This window comes from Exophiala bonariae, assembly GCF_035927105.1.
Source record: "Exophiala bonariae strain CCFEE 5792 chromosome Unknown scaffold_7, whole genome shotgun sequence".
Lineage (NCBI taxonomy): Eukaryota > Fungi > Ascomycota > Eurotiomycetes > Chaetothyriales > Herpotrichiellaceae > Exophiala > Exophiala bonariae.
The window spans coordinates 548,318-566,936 of NW_027042482.1; the positions used below are offsets into that span (position 1 = coordinate 548,318).

The 18,619-nt window shown below is 50.4% G+C and overlaps 7 protein-coding genes across 7 annotated transcripts; 4 read left to right on the plus strand and 3 right to left on the minus strand.

Moving 5' to 3' along the window:
• Positions 1–91: 91 nt before the first annotated feature.
• Positions 92–1,438, plus strand: LTR84_012208 (uncharacterized protein; the record flags this gene model as incomplete). The annotated part of the gene is made up of 2 exons (XM_064855732.1): positions 92–317; positions 372–1,438. 2 exons carry the CDS (start codon positions 92–94, stop codon positions 1,436–1,438), a joined length of 1,293 nt encoding a protein of 430 aa, XP_064708392.1.
• Positions 1,439–2,500: 1,062 nt separating this feature from the next.
• On the plus strand, positions 2,501–3,697 carry LTR84_012209 (uncharacterized protein; the record flags this gene model as incomplete). The annotated part of the gene is made up of 1 exon (XM_064855733.1): positions 2,501–3,697. The coding sequence occupies one exon, from the start codon at positions 2,501–2,503 to the stop codon at positions 3,695–3,697; it is 1,197 nt and encodes a 398-aa protein (XP_064708393.1).
• A 276-nt stretch (positions 3,698–3,973) lies between these two features.
• LTR84_012210 (uncharacterized protein) lies at positions 3,974–4,825 on the minus strand (the record flags this gene model as incomplete). The annotated part of the gene is made up of 1 exon (XM_064855734.1): positions 3,974–4,825. One exon carries the CDS (start codon positions 4,823–4,825, stop codon positions 3,974–3,976), a length of 852 nt encoding a protein of 283 aa, XP_064708394.1.
• A 691-nt stretch (positions 4,826–5,516) lies between these two features.
• On the minus strand, positions 5,517–6,272 carry LTR84_012211 (uncharacterized protein; the record flags this gene model as incomplete). The annotated part of the gene is made up of 1 exon (XM_064855735.1): positions 5,517–6,272. The coding sequence occupies one exon, from the start codon at positions 6,270–6,272 to the stop codon at positions 5,517–5,519; it is 756 nt and encodes a 251-aa protein (XP_064708395.1).
• Positions 6,273–8,516: 2,244 nt separating this feature from the next.
• Positions 8,517–14,089, plus strand: LTR84_012212 (uncharacterized protein; the record flags this gene model as incomplete). The annotated part of the gene is made up of 2 exons (XM_064855736.1): positions 8,517–8,978; positions 9,029–14,089. The coding sequence occupies 2 exons, from the start codon at positions 8,517–8,519 to the stop codon at positions 14,087–14,089; spliced, it is 5,523 nt and encodes a 1,840-aa protein (XP_064708396.1).
• A 655-nt stretch (positions 14,090–14,744) lies between these two features.
• Positions 14,745–16,847, minus strand: VPS27 (Vacuolar protein-sorting-associated protein 27; the record flags this gene model as incomplete). The annotated part of the gene is made up of 1 exon (XM_064855737.1): positions 14,745–16,847. One exon carries the CDS (start codon positions 16,845–16,847, stop codon positions 14,745–14,747), a length of 2,103 nt encoding a protein of 700 aa, XP_064708397.1.
• A 588-nt stretch (positions 16,848–17,435) lies between these two features.
• LTR84_012214 (uncharacterized protein) lies at positions 17,436–18,367 on the plus strand (the record flags this gene model as incomplete). The annotated part of the gene is made up of 2 exons (XM_064855738.1): positions 17,436–17,501; positions 17,573–18,367. 2 exons carry the CDS (start codon positions 17,436–17,438, stop codon positions 18,365–18,367), a joined length of 861 nt encoding a protein of 286 aa, XP_064708398.1.
• Between the last annotated feature and the right edge of the window lie 252 nt (positions 18,368–18,619).

Here is an 18,619-nt window from a genome sequence, read left to right on the forward strand (position 1 = left end):
TTGTTTGACTGGATGATCAAGTCCTCGACGAAACCGCGCTTCTTGTGCGCAAAGCGCAACCTGTAATACATCGAAACGTCTCCCGATCGCCATGGCGACTTTCGACGAGACATTTAACCCTGCTGCGCTCGCTCGGTCAGATACAATCGTCTCAACGGCCAGCGTCGCCAAAGGCGCACCAGGCTCTGCCACCAAAACCCCAAAAGCTACTCAGAATTACCCCCGGATAGACCTGGAACCCCTCTATACTGAACTCAAGTCCCTGATCGGTCACAACTGGGATACATACTACGACGCTCTTACACGGTTCATCAGAGGTAACGTATTGATCATATCTTCATGGGATTGCTTGACTAATATGATCTGAATAGGCGAGCTGCATGCCCGCGAGTTCGGCGATCTCTGCGATGTATTCGTTTACGCCTCCCCGCAATCCGAACATGCGCATAATTCTCTAATCGTCGCTGTCTTGTGTAACACAACCAAGGATGCTCCTGAACCAGGCCTTGCAGCGTGGGTCAGTGCGACTACAGAAAAAGCCTCTCTGGCTGCCACATCCAAACCTGCCATCACGAGCGATGCAGGAGAACAAAGACTCAAAGCTGAAGTCATGGCTCTACCGCCAAGGGAAAGACGGAGGTTCAAAGGTGTCGCAAACGACAAAGCAGAGGAAGAAGCCGCTGCACGAAGAAACCAATACGAGGACTATTATCAGGCCGGTCGAATCCGGGTACCCGAGTCCACTGCAGGTCCAGCAACCGGTCTCACGACGAAGACCAATTGGGATTTGGAGATTAGGAAGAGATATGTCCAACCTCTGTTTGCGGAGACGCTGGAATTCCCGGATGCAAATACATTACATGCTAGGATGGTGCCAATCTGCTATGAGGAAGCCATTGCTTCAGGCTGTTCCACCCAATGTGCGGATCTTGTCGGGATAGCATCGGAGATGTACCTCAAGAACATCCTAAGCGAGGTATTCAACAGGACAAGATCGAACGGGCCACGCTATGAGAACAGCGCCGGTGGAGGAATCCTCACCACTTCGTACAAGAGGAAGATCGAGCGAGAAGAAGCCGAGGTCAAGGCTGGGAAACTGCAGCGCACCCGAGACGACGACATGTTGCCTTGCGAGGCTCAAGCGGCATATTCAAGGCGACCTCTCGCCATGGTGGACCTTCAACTTTCCAGCCAGGTTGGGCCGCTGCCGTGGAATGGATCACCCGTGATCGCGTGGAACATCAACAATGCTTCTGCAGGGTACGACTACGACGAGTGGTATACCGAACAAGACCAAGTCATGACGAATGGTCATGTGGACGATCCTGATGCCCTGGATATCGATAATGCTGATAATTACGGCTGGGAGGGAGCTGGTGCTCAGGACAGGCCCAGACTAGATTCGGTGCTTGCTGATTGTCTGGCGATCCCCGTCTAGACAAGACGGTTGATTGATGGAACCTTGCACTGCGAAATCAATGTGTGGAGTGGAATGACGGAGCTCATCTTTCAAGCTTGGGTTCGAACTTTGATCCGGAGCTCAGAGAAGCTTGTCGATCACGGGACGATGTAACAAATGAAATGGCGTTGGGACTTTTGAAGACATCGAAGTAAGGATGATTAACGATACCCAAAGACATACTTTTCTCCTTATGTGTTGGTGTTGCCTTGGGCACACAACGCGAGAGACTGCAAATGATAACATTATCACAGACACCGATGTTCCTTGCGTTGACTTTTCTGACGTTCGTCTTGAGCTGGCTGCTGTTGAATGGTGTTTTCTTCGGGCGAATTGTGAGTTCAGTGCTACTGCGACAGCGATGGGGATGGGGATCAGTTTGAAAAGTTGCAGTCCCGCATCTATCAATTCTGCTTCTGTCAGAACTACTCTTCTTCCAAGGAAAGAGGCTCTGTACTTCTGACAAGGTCATGGCTACCTATCTACCTAGGTTTGAATATCTGTAAGATCACCATCACCGCACAGGCTTGGTCACAGTTTGCTGTGCATGAGGAACACTGCATCGAACTTCGAGAATCACATAGCTCACAGACCTTTTGATGAAGACTAACCAGAAGCCGAGCTCCCAACACGAGCATGCCAGAAGTCCCATTCAAAGTACCCGTGGTACATCATTGACGCTCCAGTATCTAGATTGTTCCAAGACTTGGCGTGGAGAACGGAGATGCACACTGCATCATTAGTTGCAGATGATGCATATCCTCGTCAAACATGGAGATGCGCGTTTGGATACTTTGTTCTGGGTACCAGACCTCACGAATGCAAGCAAAGAGAAATTTCATTGCGCCATCGCAGCCTCCAAGGGTATAAAGCTTGTCGCTGCCGTGGTGTTCATGTTATATTTCGGGGTCCCAAGACGCCCACACTCTTCCCGACCACCGTCGCCAGGAAACTATCCAGAAGACGGAAGCTGAGGCATACCACTGTGTGTTGAAAGGTATATTGGACTACAGCTAGAGCAACAGCCCTTTCGGTATTGAAATGGCTCGTGGACTCTGTTCTTACCTGACGGCTGGTCTGCTGGTCGTTCTGTCCCAGACAACGCCAGCTCACTGCCACTCACCTTCGTTGGACGCTATCAACATTGGACCCAACTATGCACACCCACTGGAAGATCTTGACAAGGACCTCCCTTTCTCTCAACCCGTCACATTCGCCCATTTACCCTGGCAGCGATGTTTCTCCGCAGCACACCGAGAACCCGTCGACATTGCCCTCGTAGGATTTCCCTACGACACATCGACATCCTACCGTCCAGGAGCACGCTTTGGCCCGCGCGGGATTCGCGCAGCCAGCTCTCGCGAGAAAAAGGGCCGCAGCTTCAACACAGTCTGGGACATCGACCCACTGACGGCGGGAAACCTCAGCATCGTCGACTGTGGCGACATCCCCATCACGCCCTTTGACGCACAGCACGCCTTCATCCAGATGGAGCAAGGCTACCGACAGATCCTGTACCACAACACGACCACGGCCTCGGGCCCAGCGTGGCCACAGCCCCGCATCCTCAGCCTCGGAGGCGATCATTCGATCGTGCTCCCCATCCTGCGCAGCCTCAAGCAGGTCTACGGCCCCATCTCCGTCATCCACCTCGACTCGCACCTCGACACCTGGGACCCGTACGCCGGCTACACAGGCATCGTCTCGGAGCAATCGGCAATCACGCACGGGACTTTCTTCTGGCACGCGTCGCGTGAAGGCTGCATTTCGAAGGGCACATCTGTGCACGGCGGACTACGCACGAAACTATTTAGTCCGAACGACTACGTCATCGACCGGGACGACGTGGGCTTCACGCTGATCGAAGCGCACGAAATCGACGACATCGGCGTCGCGGGCATCGTCGACAAGGTCCGCCGCGTCGTGGGCGACACGCCCGTCTACCTCAGCATCGACATCGACGTTCTGGATCCGAGTATCGCCCCGGCGACGGGGACGCCGGAGAGCGGTGGCTGGACGACCCGGGAGGTGAAACGGTTCATCAAGGGCTTGGAGGGTGTGAGGCTCGTGGGCGCCGATGTCGTCGAGGTCAGTCCCCCCTATGATACCGTGGCCGAGGTCACCAGTGTTGCTGCCAGTGATCTGCTCGTGGATATTCTTGCCTTGATGGTTAAGGATTCCGTGCTTGGCTCTGCAGCTGGTGCAGCTGGTCGAGGGTCTGAGAAGGATGAGTTATAGATCAATGTATGGAGCTGTGTTGAGGCTTTGTGGTGCTGTTGGGGAATGCTTCTTCGGTCTGCTCCCTCATCCATCCACTGTCCGAAGCTTTCTTCCTCGGATTAAGGACGTCTATGGGGACCATGAAAGTCTTCTTGTAAGAAATGTGGTAGCCCGAATATACGAATTTGGGTATCATGGTCTATTTTTGTTCTCTTCACATTTACATATTTTTTGTGTATATCTCGATATCTACGTGAAAACGTCCAGACCCAGCTCATCTCCCCATCATCACAACTAATTGAAAACCACCGTCTTGGCCCCATTGATAAAGACCCTTTTCTCACTCCACCACTTCACCGCGGCGGCCAAGACCTGACTCTCGACGTTACTGCCCTCATCGACGAGCTCCTTGGGCGTGAGGTTATGATCGACACGGGCGACGCGCTGCTCAATGATGGGGCCCTCGTCGAGATCGGCGGTGACGAAATGGGCGGTGGCGCCGATGATCTTGACGCCGCGGTCGTAGGCCTGGTGGTAGGGCTTGGCGCCCTTGAAGGACGGCAGGAACGAGTGGTGGATGTTGATGATCTTGCCGGACATGGCGGAGCACAGGCCCGGCGACAGGACCTGCATGTAGCGGGCCAGCACGACGAGCTCGATGCCGTGTTGCTGGATCAGTTGCAGGATCTGCGCCTCTTGCTCCTGCTTCGTGTCCTTGGTCACCGGGAGGTGGTGGAACGCGATCCCGTAGCTTTGCGCCAGGGACGCGAATTCCGGGTGGTTGGACACGATGACCGGGATGTCGATGGCCAGTTGGCCTGTCTTTTGCCGGAAGAGAAGGTCGTTCAAGCAGTGCCCGATCTTGGAGACCATGATGAGGACTTTGGGCTTGGAGGCCACGGCGCGTAGCTCGTAATCCATGTTGAGGTCTTGGGCTAGGGTTTGGAAGTCCGGTGTCAGGAAGTCGGTTCCCGTCTCCGGCGCGGGGCCGAAATGCACGCGCATGAAGAACTTCTCCGACGACCGGTCCGAGAATTGTTGCAGGTCGAGAATGTTGAGGTTGTGCCGCGCGAAGATGCCCGTCACCGCGTGGATGATGCCTGGCTTGTCTGGGCACGACAGGTTGAGATAGTGGTCGTTGGCCATTTTGCCGGTTGTGATGTCTAGATCTTTGGGCTCTTTACGAGATGGGGTGTGTCGCTTGCTGCTGAAGGTTCTGATTGCGCTGCTAGATACGATGGATGTTGGTTTGAACTGCGAGCAGAATAGCTGTCTGAAGATGGTGGTAGTTTGTGGTCGTGAGATCTTTGGCAGTACGAGACCCAGAGTCACCACCATTGGAAGGATCCTTGACCAAATACTTTTCTTGATTCTGGACAAGGCTGATTTGTAGCCTTGCGACAATTAATTCTATTCTGGTGTTTTTCGTACACGAACGATGTCAGGCAAAAAAAGTTCGCTCGTCGAATGTGGAGGAAGTGGGTCGACCTGGGACTCAGTATCGGCACGAACTGGCACGTATGCCTCACCGTATCATGAATGTACGGTACCGTACCTCTCACATCGAGCGCAGTGCATTTCCTATCTACCAAGCACGAGGGCCGCTTCCAACACATCCTCTACCATTCGTCATTTTGCCATGTGGGCTATCCTGATCACTTATGCATCGATGCTGATGCTCATCTGTTTGCTTAGATGCGCTTGGTTACTACATGTATTAATATTTGTTCGCATTAGAAGTAACGAGCTAACAATTGAAGACTTTCGGGTAGGAGCTCTATCCAGAGTGTTTTCGATACGAAGCTGAGTAGAAATGTACCACAATCTCAATCACAGCTTAACGACTAGTGTACCCACCGTTCGCAAACAAAGTCTGACCATTGATCCAAGCGCCATCAGTACACAAGAACTTGAAGATAGGTGCAATATCTTCGACCAATGTCAACCTCCCCCCAATTGCATTCGACTTGTGAAACTCCACAGCTTCAGGCGACTCCTGACCATAAAAGAACGGTGTATCCATCGGTCCTGGTGCAACGGCATTGACACTGATCCGTCGCCCCATCAATTCTTTGCTCAGGCCTCTGGTGAAGAATTCAACCGGCGCTTTGGATCCCTGGTATGACGTGTACAAGGGTGTATATGCAGCCAGCAAGGACGTGACCGTGTTGATGATCTTCCCACCATCCGCGACATGTTTGGCTGCTTCTTGCGTGATGGCAAATGCCGATTTCGAGTTGATGGCAAACATGGTGTCATATTCGGCCTCGGTGATCTCAGCCAGCGGCTTTTTCAGCACCATCCCTACCGTGTTGATGACGATGTCGAGTTTGGAGTCGAAGTCGCTAAGGACGGACTTGAATAACTTGTTTACGTTGCCGAAGCTGGTCAAGTCGCCTTGGTAGATCTTGATCTTGACCTCGGGGTGTTTGGTTGATAGTTGTGCCGCGAGTTCTTCGGTGGGTTTCCTGGAGCTCGTGGAATTGTAGTGGAGTGCAAGATGGGCTCCTTCGGCAGCAAAGAGTGTCGCGACATTGGCCCCAAGGTTCTTGCCTCCGCCAGTGATAAGGGCCACTTTTCCGTTGAGGGACATGGTGCCCTGGTTACTCTCTTGGCTTGGTCAAGATAGGATTGGCACTTGAAAAGAGCTTTAAGGTTGGCTACAGGCGATTCCATCGTGGGAGACATGATGTCTTATATGCCTTCACATCTGCGCGCCGACTTTCCAAGCATCTACTTAGTACCTTCAGTCCCCACATTGGCGAATGACATGCGTGAGGCTTCCTGGGTAACAGCAAGCATGGATTTCGAGTTGTGCCCCATTGGCCAACTGTCTGAGCAGGGCTACCCATACGGGGTGATGTACATCATCGAGCTGTGAAGCTCAAGCCAATGGTCGAAGATGATAGGTACTCTGTGTGACTAACTAAAAGAGGTTCATGCAGCTGGTCAGTTAGCGCGACATCTACAAACCTTATGGGGACCCAACCAACACCTCAATTTATGTCAAGCCATGCATATCTTTCTCGGTTGAGTAGCCTCAATCCACGACGCTGGACAACACCATCATTCTAGTCAAGCATCCTGGCTGATGCTTTTCACGTACAGTGACTAGCATGACCGAACTTGCCTATCAATTTATATCTGCAGGTCCACAAGACAAAGTACAAGCAAGACGTACTCGGCGTGAGGTGCGATCACATGTGGCACGGTACAATGTTCAAGAAGAATGCAACCGTAGCTCAGCATCTGGACCTCGGCGCAAAAGATCGCGAAAGCTGCATCTCAGCTGGTCTTTTGAGATTCTGGACAATTCCCCTGATGAGATAGTCTCTAGGGAAAGGATAGTGAGGACGAGTCCATGGCACGCTTTAGCTGGCAACGAAATGATTCCGGCATCAGAAAGCTCCATTTATTATGAGCCGTTCGTATCCTTGGTGGTTGGAAATTGTAGGTCGGATTTGTCCTCCACTCAGCAATGAATGAGCAACAAGGGTGTACTAAATTGGAAACAGATCTTGAACATCTCGCGGTGGCCATTCCTGAGGTTGATGGAGAAGAGCAATCATGCCTGTTGAGATCACGATGGTTTCCAATGGTCATCAATTCCCCCATCGTTTTCCAAGTCATTGTGCTCTTTTCTGCTTCACACTTTGCAGCATATACCGAGGACAAGTCACTTGCACCGACACTGCTCCACCTCAAGCACATTGCCCTCCAAGGCATTATTCAGAGACTGGCGTTGTCCAATGGCCAGGTGCATGATGAATTGATCGCCGCCACCGCCAAAATGGCCAGCTACGAAGCGATTTACGGAGCAAAGGGTGCTTACCATGCTCACATGAGTGGTGTAGAGAAAATGGTACAGCTTAGGGGAGGCTTGCAGAACCTTGGCCTTGATGGTTTGCTGGCAAGACTTCTGGTATTCATTGACACCAACTCGGCGTTTCTTCTTAATACCAGTCTGCACCTTGAAGGGTCGACTTTTCCGAGACAGCCTGCTTTCATCATGCCAAATCCAAGTCGGTTTATCGGAATCACTTGATACAAGTCCATAGCTTCTATCATGATTAGCAATATATGATATTGATGTGGACCAGTCGCAGGATAACTGCATCTCATAGGAATAAACATAGCTTCTTGCTGTAGTAAGGATCAATTGATGCTATGATGGCCTGGTGGTTGTGCATGGTATGGCGGAGTGTAACTAGACCCAGACGAACAATCAGGGGAAGCCCAAGCCCAAGCCCAAGCCCAAGTGGGGTGTCCAGGTGGGTGCCTGAATGTTCGCGGGGGCTGAAAGGTCTTGTTGGACTCGCTTAAGCACCGCCTGTGCCAGTTTCAGGTTCCTAGGTCAAGCTCAAAGCCTTCCCCCTTCCAGTGGTTGGCTTCGAACCACGCAACTTAATAAGCGGCATGGCTACCTCCTCGTAGGTCCCTGATGGGCACGCTCTAGCTAAGGAATGGAGTTGTAGACATGAGATCGATTGCTCACTCTGGGAAACTGCAATCATCAAGAATTTCTGTGGAGTGGTTGCCTGCCTTTGTGGAACAGCGTGTCAAGGCTCCTGCCTCTGCCTGCACCGCACAAGGCTTCCATCCGAGTCACGGGAAGTCGTGCAGATCTCGTGTCACGGCCTCTCTCGTTCAGACCACGCCGTCGCTCGTGTTGAGTCCATCCAAGAAATCCTTAAAAGCGTTCTGTTGCAAGCCAATTTCAAGCAATTCTTTTTCTCAGCCTCCATCCCTTCAAATTCCCATTCTCTCCAACCTGAACCCCCATTCTGTGGCCCGCCACTATTACACCACCACCACCACCCATTCACCCACACCCGCAATGCCAATCATACTCCCTGAGCTTCCTGTCCCAATCTCCGATTTTGTTCATTATGCTGACCAACAACCGCATACACAAGTCGGTGTGGGACAAGCTGTTGAGCCTTTCAAAGCGTATGAGAACAAGCTTCGAGAAATCTACGCCCAACACCTTGATCATCCAGCCGTGAGTGCTAATCATCTGGTTTCAATCTTCGAAACCTCTCCATGCACCACCCGAGCCAGGGATCTGAACAAGGAATCGGCCGACCAGAAGGACGCCTACCTCCTGTCTCTCCCAGATGACCTTCGACGAAAGCATGGCTCCCCAGCGACCGTTCAATCCTTGAAGGATTTCCGCACCAACTTCACCATCTTCTCGGAATCTTCCTTGACCGAGTTGAAGTGGGATAATGTGGTTGTCGCTGGGAGTGCGGTCAATACCTCTCTTTTGCCACTCAACGCTCCCTACAGCAAGTCCAAGGCAAGCAGACCACTTGCCACTCTACGGTATCCATCACTAACCTTTTCAAGCGAGCACTTCGTAATTACTACCATGACAAACTCGCTCCAGCTTCTGACGTTGATCTGTTTCTTTATGGCCTCAACGAGGAAGAGGCAGTCGAGAAAATAAAGCAAATTGAAACAAGTGTTCGCGACAGTATCCTAGCAGAAACCACCACGGTCCGGACCAAGAATGCCATCACTATTGTCTCGGAGTATCCTGTCCGCCACGTCCAGATTGTCCTGCGTCTTTACAAGAGCATCTCGGAAATTCTTACTGGTTTCGATGTCGACTCCTCATGCGTCGCTTACGACGGCCAACACGTATGGGCATCACCGCGGGCTGTTGCTGCATTCATGACACAGGTCAATTCGGTCGACCTGACGAGACGCTCACCTTCCTATGAAAACCGCCTTTCAAAGTACTCTCATCGTGGCTTCGAAGTCCACTGGCCCTTGATTGACCGCAAACGTATAGACCCAACCATCTATGAACGGTCGTTCTCCCGAGTTCAAGGTCTTGCTCGACTTCTGGTGCTAGAGAAATTGCCACATCCGACAGATAGAGACGATTATCTGGCTAAGAGGAGAGAAGAGAGAGGTCGCCCTCCATTGTACAATAGTTACAGATTTAACAACAAGCTGGCAGGAAATTTGAAAGATGTCCAGCCAGATGATGTTGCCGAATGGGTGGAAGAAGACGACGTCTCCAACTATCATACGGTCTCTATTCCCTATGGGCCCCGGTATAATGCAAAACGTGTTGAGAAGCTTCTCTTCACGAAAGATCTACTTCTGAATGCAGAGTGGAACAAGCCAAAAGACAGAGAAACCAACCTCCACCGCCATCCAGCTTTCTTTGGCCTCATTGACGATATTGTTCACGACTGCTGCGGTTTCTGTCCCAAAGCGACTACAGATGCAGACCTCGCGGCACTAGAAGACGAGCGTAAAATCTACATCTCAGGTGGATTGACCTTTCTCAAGGACGACCCTGGCCGCCAGTCCATCGGAAGTTTCAATCCCATCACCAATGAAGACTGGACCGAAATGGCTTATGTCGGAAACACAACGAGACTCTGTCAAGCAATTGTGGACCAAGACATTGATGCTGTCAGGGATTGGTTCTCGTCACCTGAAGTGACCGATGTAAATCGGCGTGATCACACCGGACGTACTCCTCTTCAATTGGCTGCCATGTGCTCCATTCCGGAAGTTGTCCAAGTCTTGATCGAACACGGCGCTAGACTGGTCTCAAGACTTTATAATGGGATGACCGCTTTGCACATAGCAGCTCATCGTGGCAATGCTCAGATTGTCAAAGATCTCTTGGAGAAGAGTGCTGCCAACGAGCAAGAAGAATCTCGTAAAGAAGTTGGCCGTAAAATAGCCAGGCGTGCAGCTGCAGGACTTGAGAACAACGAAGGTGAGAAGAACGCTACGAGCCAGTCCGATCCTGGAAGCGAATCTGGCGAAGATGATGAAGAGTGGAAAGACGAAGATACCGACAGCAATGATAGTATGACTGAAGGGTCGTTCATCAAGGTCCGAGAAAAGAGCGAAGTGACTGATCCATTGGCTGAAGACAAGGATGACCCGGACGTCTATGATGTGGATGTTCTTGCTTGGGACAACCCATTGTCTCCTCTTCACCTCGCCATTCTTGCCGGTAACATCGAAGTCATAGAGTTATTGATCGACGAATATGGTGCAGATGTTCTACTCCCAGTCAAGATCATGCACGATTACGATCGCAAGAGTGCGAAAGCAGCCATTCTGACACTTGTTCTGGCCTTGGAGCTTCCTCTACAGCAGGCAAACATAACCGTCAAGTCACTCCTTGCCCATGGAGCGACATCTACTCAAGCCGACATGAACCATATATCAGCATTGCACTATGCTATCAACAGTGGAAAAACTCTGATAGTAGACACTTTGCAAAATGCAGATCCGGATGCAGTCTCAAAGGCCATCAACTTTGTCTCGGCGCAAGGCTATCGAGACAACCCTTCCGTCCAGATCCCACTCTTGACAGCAATTCGTACGGGTCGAAAAGATCTCGTTGAAAAGCTGGTTGAAATGGGCGCCGATATTGAGGTCCCCTTTGCACCGTTCGAGCAAGCATATAAGCGTGGCGTTAACTACCCTTATGAGAACCATGATGACATCTACAAGAAATATCAAAGCTGTGTTGAGCAACCGATTATTCTGGCTGCCAAGATGCAAATGCTAGATTTTGTGGACTACGCAATCGAACACGGCGTGAACGTCAATACGATCGAGATGCGTGCTTGGAGATTGATTGATAGTTATCAATGGGGAGATGACGGCAGGTCACTGTTGGATATTGTGAGAAATCACATCAAGGAACTGAAGGAGGCGCTGTACCCGCAACATTCCTCGAAACCCGATGTTCTCCAAAAAGATGAACACTACCTCGATTTCCCCAAAGATAGCTACCAATACTGGACAGCTTATCACGATCTCAAAGACGCCAAGTTACTCCATCGCTACCAGTTTTTGAAGTGCGATCAGAAGAACAAATTGCCGGGAAAGAGCGATCAAAATGGAATTTTGCAGAAAAATGCTGCAATGGAAAAGGTTCTCACTCAACTCACTCAAATCGAGAATAAGCTATGCAAGCGAGGAGCAAAATCGTTTTATGATATCCACCCCAAGGCGCACAGAAATACATACAATGCCCGGCTTGGGTCAGCTGGTATGAATGATGCGCCTTACGAAACAAGCATCTCATTCGTTACTTCAGACGTCCTCGGACCCGAGAGAAAAGCGGAGCGGATTCAGCTCTTCGAAGCGTGTTGGAATGGAGATGTTGAGACTGTAAAGTCTCTCTGCCTTTCCACTTCAGGCGCTCTGGAAGTTGCGGTGAAAGACCTCCATGGATTCAGCCCCTTTTCCATTGCAGTACTTCGCGGTTACCATGACTTGGCACAGCTCATCATCGAGATTGCAACTGTTCAATACAAGCCTGCTTCTGATTCTGAGAAGTATCGATATACACTTCGAACCGAAAAGGAATACGACGACGACAGTGATTGTGACAGTGAAAACTCACATGAAAGTGAAGTGGGTGTACTGGCACATCTTGTCCAGGACAATTTTACAGTAGACGACATTGCAACGCTCGCTGATCATGTCCAGTCTAAGGTTTCTCCGTTGAAGATGCTGACCTGGGGCTTTCCAGGTTTGCGGGCTGTGAGAAACAGTGCTGAGAATGAAGAGGCAATGCGGTGCTTCACATGCTTGAAAGAACCCCGCCCCTATGCGTTTGATGACGCGGTTTCTTCCTGGCAATGGTTCAATGCTGCTCTCATGGATATCAACCGGGCTAATCGTGACTCTCTTGTTATCTACGCAATTGCTACAAATGATCTACGGCTTTTGAGGTTCATCTTGAAGATCGGGCATGATCTGGCTCAGCAGACAAAAGATGATGGCGATCTCAAAGTCTATCCTATCAGTACCAAGGAGTTCCAGACCGCGATCCGCCTGGGAAGAGTGGAAATGATTGGTGAAATTCTGAAAGCCACTGGTTTCGGATTCCCCCTGCAGAAAATATTCCAGAAATCTGGTGTGCAGCTTGAACGATCTCCAGAATACTACCAGGGTCTCACAGTACACGGCAAGAAACGTCAACAGTTTGTCGATGCAGCTCGAACGGGATCTCGTTCCCGCTACTATGAGTCGGATTTAGGAGTTCCTCTTTTGGCATCTATACTGCAAGGCAATCTGGAATCAGCGGAGTATTTCTTCTCAGATTCTCCTTCAAGACGATATCTTGAGTTTGCGAACACAATCAAAGATGATAAGAGGATACAAGGACTATCCAAGACAGATGGTGGGGTTGAAGGCACCGTGATCTCATGGCTGGCAACTCGAAACAATCTTGCCATGCATATGGCAGTCCTGTCACCACCAAATCAAGATGGATCGCAACCAATATTGGACTATCTGCTGAAGAAAGCACCCGAATGGATTGATGTTCGCTCAGCTGATGGCAAGACGCCACTCTTTGTGGCGTTTGAAGCAGGGCGGTATCACAGCGCAAGGATGCTGATTGATGCCGGAGCAGATCAAACCACTAGAGACACCCAAGGTCGAAACATACTTCATGTCATCTTGAGTGATACTAGTGCCCAAAAGTATACTATACTGCGGCCAGCCCTTGAAATGCTCGACCAAAAGTTGGTGCCATCTCTTTTGACGGAACGCTGCGGAATCCGGCTGGGAACGACGACTCCGCTTGTATCGTTCTTGAATCAATGCGCTCATTCGTCTGGCTGGGAAGATAGCTTGACGCTCATTCTGAAGTATACAGATGGAAAGGACCTTGAGAAGATGAATGGAGCTGGTGACTATCCACTTCATACTGTGGTACGGTCAGATAACTCGGATCTCGTCAAGTTCCTTGTTCATTATCGGCCTGAACTGCTGTACCAGGAAAATGCTACTGGGATGACGCCTGCAGAGGTGGTGGCGACATTATATATCCGCACCCGAATCGAGAATCCACCAGCACCTTCCAGTAGGGACCATTGGAGTGTCAAAGATAGTCCGGCGGAAAGTTTCCTCCCAAAGGACAAGTACGATATTGATGGAAACTATCACCCTGACGATGACGATGACAACGGTATTCACTATTCCTACAATCGAAACATTGGACCGGCGCGTCGAATGCATCATCTCATCAATCAACTAGTGAACAAGTTTCCTGCACCACGAAAACTGGTATCTCTCCATGATGCCAATGAGGTTGCAAAACGTCTTGCCTTCTTACAACAGAAAAAAAGTGAAGAAGATCGTCGCCATGCCGACCAAGCTAACAAACTAGGGGACCAATGGGCCGAAAAGACCGACAAGCATGCTGATGAGCAAGCATTGCAAGACGAGGTCACGGATAATTTGGTTTATGCCCCAATCGACAAGGATTGGGGTTGGCTGAACTGGAGAAAGGAAATTGTCAAAGAAGAGGGCATCGAAGAAGCCATTGAGAAGCAGCGCAGAGACGATAACGCGTGGCTGCCAGACTTGACGAATGATAACCCTTTCTTCGCAAAGTCGGGTAGATAAGTGGTATGGCAATTGGGTTCATGATGGCTTGTGATATTCCGTTTTATGCTGGCGAGACAAATGATATCCTTGAAGGTTAGACCTCCGGCTGTCAAAAGGAACGGATTCAGGTGGAAACACTGGTTCTGTGGAGTTTGTGGTTTCATTCTCCCTGTGCTCTCTTGAGCTACACAACGGAGGAAGGTGTATAGATTTCGCAGTAGTAGCACTAGACCTCGCAGGCAAGCAAGGCTGGGAAATACTTAGTTTCGTAGGCAAAGACGAAATGAATGCTTCAATATTGCTCAAGTTACTAATTTAGGGGGTATGGTATGCTGGATATTTAGGCAGGGCAAGACAACACAACACAACACAATCTTCGGCCAAGGCGAGACGATATGCACCATAGTACACCCTGGATCCGTGGACTCGAAGTTTAAATCTTCGTGGGTGATTTGTGACTCTTCGATTCGACTCCGAGTCACAGTTTTAGAATTGGGTCCCCGGTGTTTTCGGGAGGACCAGAAATCCATGTTCTAGGCCCACTCACACACAGGGAACGAATCATACCTCGTAGGAATCGAGGCGCCAGCACGAGAAACACCTGCGATGCTCGATGCCCGTGGTCTCGCTACAGGAGGAAATAATTTCACACCCGTGAAGCCCTGATCCTCGCTCATAGCTCAATCAGACTCTCCTCCACGGCGACTGGTTTCGGTTGCGCAGGCTGATGCTGCTGCTGGTAGGTCTGGCCGTACGAAGGGTCGTGTTGGGGCGCAGATGGGAACGAGCCTTGGTTGTATGACGGGTATTGGTATTGCTGCTGCGGCGGCGGCTGTTGAGGCGGTTGCTGTTGATGGGAAGGTGGTGCATAGTGCTGTTGCGGTGGAGGTTGGCTTGCTTGCTGGTAAGGCTGCGGAGTTTGCTGCGCAGATGGCGGTTGTTGTTGTTGATATTGAGGCTGTGGTTGTGGCGTGGGTGCTTCTTGTCGTTGTTGTTGGCTGTATGGTGTAGGGGTCTGTTGTGGGTCGGGCGGGGGTAGTTGAGGATAGGCGGAGGAGGGTTGCGAGGGAGGATATTGTTGTGCTTGAGGGGCTGGCTGTTGGTATAGTTGGGGTGAGGACGGGGCTGGTTGGTTATATTGGTCGGGCTGAGGCTGTTGAAGAGGTGGTTGTTGAGCATATTGGGCGTAAGGAGATGCGGGGGCTTCTTGCTGTTGACTGGAATATGAATAGGAACGCTGTGGTTGAGGCATCGAGGTTGATTGTGCAGGTGGGGCGTACGTATCGACAGGGGCATTCGAGAAATAGTAGTTTTCTGCACCTCCTGGAGCCTGATTTAATGTTGGTGGTGGTCCCATGGGCATAGAAGAGTACATTGGAGCGTGGTGATGTGCAGCAGGGGACGGAAGACCATAACCAGCATATGCTGGATTCCGCTGGTTGTATGTGTTGTTAAGGCGGTCTTCAAGCATGCGATCATAATAGCGAACCACGGTTGATAACTTGGCATGAAGATCCAGGAGAGCGTCGTTCTTGGACATGGTTTCACCCAAGGTCCGGGCCAGCTTGGGTCGAAGTTTGCCAATGCTTTCGTATAACTCTTGTATCTGAGGCTCTCGGAGGATGGTTCCTGGTGGTTGATGCTGAAGTCGGTCTACCAGGGTCGAAAACAAATTGATGTTCTCAGCCTCCACCAGTGACAACTCATAGTCGTTCTTAGGCATGACAAAAGGTTGTGTGGAGGATGCTCCATCTGTGGCCGATTTCTTCATTGATGCAGCATGTTTCTTAGCCTGTTCTTCAGCCTCCTTTAGAGATAACGCCAGTGCCGCTTTGAGATCTGGATCATCTTCCTCCTCGTTCGACACACCATTTGACTTTGCAGGCTCTAATTTGGATGTAGATTGGGGTACGTATCCTGAACTGGAGATACCCTTGGCCTCTTCCAAGCTCATCTCCAATGCCTTCTTCAGGTCTTCATCAAAGCTACTGCTTTCTATCCGTGCACTTCGTGGCTGCATCGTACTGGATTTTGGTGCAAATGATACTCGACGTTCACTGCCCGACCCGCCGATGGTGCCACCACCTCCTTTCTTGGTCAGCTTGTCATAGCATCCATCATCAACACGAACCGGTTGCATGATGCCCAGGTGAGGAAGAGGAATGGACTTGGAGGAGCACTGCTGATCAAAGACGTTGCCGCAGTTCCTGCAATGATGCTTGCGATTTGTGAATGTGAAAGCTGTCCTGCAGCGCATGCAAACCTCGCTGTCAGTCCACTCAGGTGGAGCACTGCTGTCAACCATACTGCTGGAGATATCGACCTTTGGAGGAAATGTGAAACCTTCTCTTTGTAAGCTCTTGTAGACTTCGTTGATATAGGAGAGATCGTATCGAGCTTGGGTGGCGGTGGCCCAAGTTTGGATGAGATCGAGGATCTTCTGCTTGACTTCCTCACTGACAGCGGCGACACCATAAGCCTTGAGTAATGAAACAAGGTTGTCCATAAACTCTCGTGAGGCGATTTCGGTTAGGAAGTGCGCCCCGCCATTCTTGACGCAGGTGTCGGTAAGCTTCAAGGCAGACAACTGGACATTGGGATTCTTGTTGCCTATCCGCCTCTTCAGTGAGCGCATAGCATCTTTAGGCTGCACTGTTTTGGATCTGATTAGGTCGGAGATTTCGAGGCTGAGGGCAATTTCTTCCAGGCTGGAAGTCGTGGCTGTTTCGATCTGCTGATCGAGAGCCGTAGTCCCTGAGGAAAACCATCCCGCCATGGTCGAGGGTTCTGTTGGGATATTGGGTAGTACAGGGTAATTGTTTCAGGCGGATTTGGTCGGGTGTGGCGGAGAGGTGGAAGTGAACAGAGGGTCAGGAAGTGTGGATTTACAGGAAGGATCGAGTTGGTCTTGTGTTTCGAGATCAAGCGTCAATGTGAAGACGGAGACAAGTGATAAAGAGTAATGTCATCTGCAGGTGCAGGTCTGATTATGTATTATTGTTTGCATGAACCCCGAGTCTGGTGTTGCTGTACCACTCCTGGTCCGATTATATCATTGCGGCTGTTGCATGAGCTCGTCACCGTAGTGGACCGACGGAGTGTAGCAGCGCTAGACGCAGTGGTGACGTACATCGTCCTTGGACTTCAACGTCTCAACGGACGACACTCCGATATTTTGAGGACGACTTTTTGTCACTAATGGCTTTCTCCAAGTGCTCGTTGAGCGGGTATATTGCGGACTGCAGCCGATATCACCTAGTTGCATAGTCGAGGTTATGCTTCTCTTCCCTCTGAATCACAATTTTTGGGATCTTTTAGATTGGATATCAACAGATACCCAAGCACTTATCTCGACAGGATCAAAATGGCGCAAATTGCAATATATCGAAACAATCTGTTAGACAATCTTAGAGAAGATCGTGTTTGCACGGTAAGCTAATTAGATCATAAGACCACATAACGAGGCACTCGACTTGCCATCTTACCAATTTCTAATACTAGGCCTTTGGAATCAAAATCATCCCCACAGGTGAGATCGTGCAGATTGCAAAACAGGCCGGTTACGGCTCTCTTTTCATTGACCTAGAGCATACAACCCTCACACTCAAGGATGCCAGTCAACTCTGCATTACAGGTTTATGTGCAGGGATTACTCCGTTTGTAAGGGTACCACATGAATGTGGTAGTGGTTTTATTCAGAGAGTGCTTGATGGCGGAGCCATGGGAATCATTGTGCCACATATCCTTGGGGTTGGTATGGCAGTCAAGTCAGTCGAGAATGATCATGGCGCTAACTATATGATAGAGGATGCTAGAAAAGTCATCCAAACCTCCAAATTCCCACCCCTTGGTAAGCGGTCGTTGACTGCTGGTTTACCACACTTCGGTTATGCTCCGACACCAGCGACAGCGACAGCTCCTCAACTGAATGAATCAGGGTCCACGGTGTTCATCATGATCGAAACAGCCGATGCACTGGAAACTGTTGATGATATTGCAGCATTGCCTGGCTGTGATGTCCTATTGGTGGGTGCCAACGACCTCGCTACCGAGTTGGGCATCATGGGGGATTTTGATCATCCTAAATTTATGCAGGCCCTGGAGAAAGTATCGAATGCTTCCAAAACGCACAACAAGGTGTTTGCCATCGGAGGTCTATACCATCGACCAGATCTAATGGATCGTGTGGTGAATGACTTGGGGGCCAGGTGGGTGATCGGAGGGCAGGATGTGGGAATGCTGGTCAATGCCACGCGACAAAATTGTTTGGCGCTCAAAGCCATCCAGAGATCGTGAACTAAGAATCTATGAAAAGAATACTGTCTAACTTAGGTACTTATATAATCCCGTCTGGGCTTAGTACCAGCCTTCGTGAACATCATCCGAGTCAGCTATTTTCACCCATGTGATTCTCACTGACTCTTGACCCCGGAAAGTGCATTTGCATCGGAGATTTAGATTCACCGTACAAGACACGTGCCAACTTAAAGTGGTCGTTGAATTGCAGCCACCGAGCCACCACCAAGCCCTCATCACTCATCTTCCACC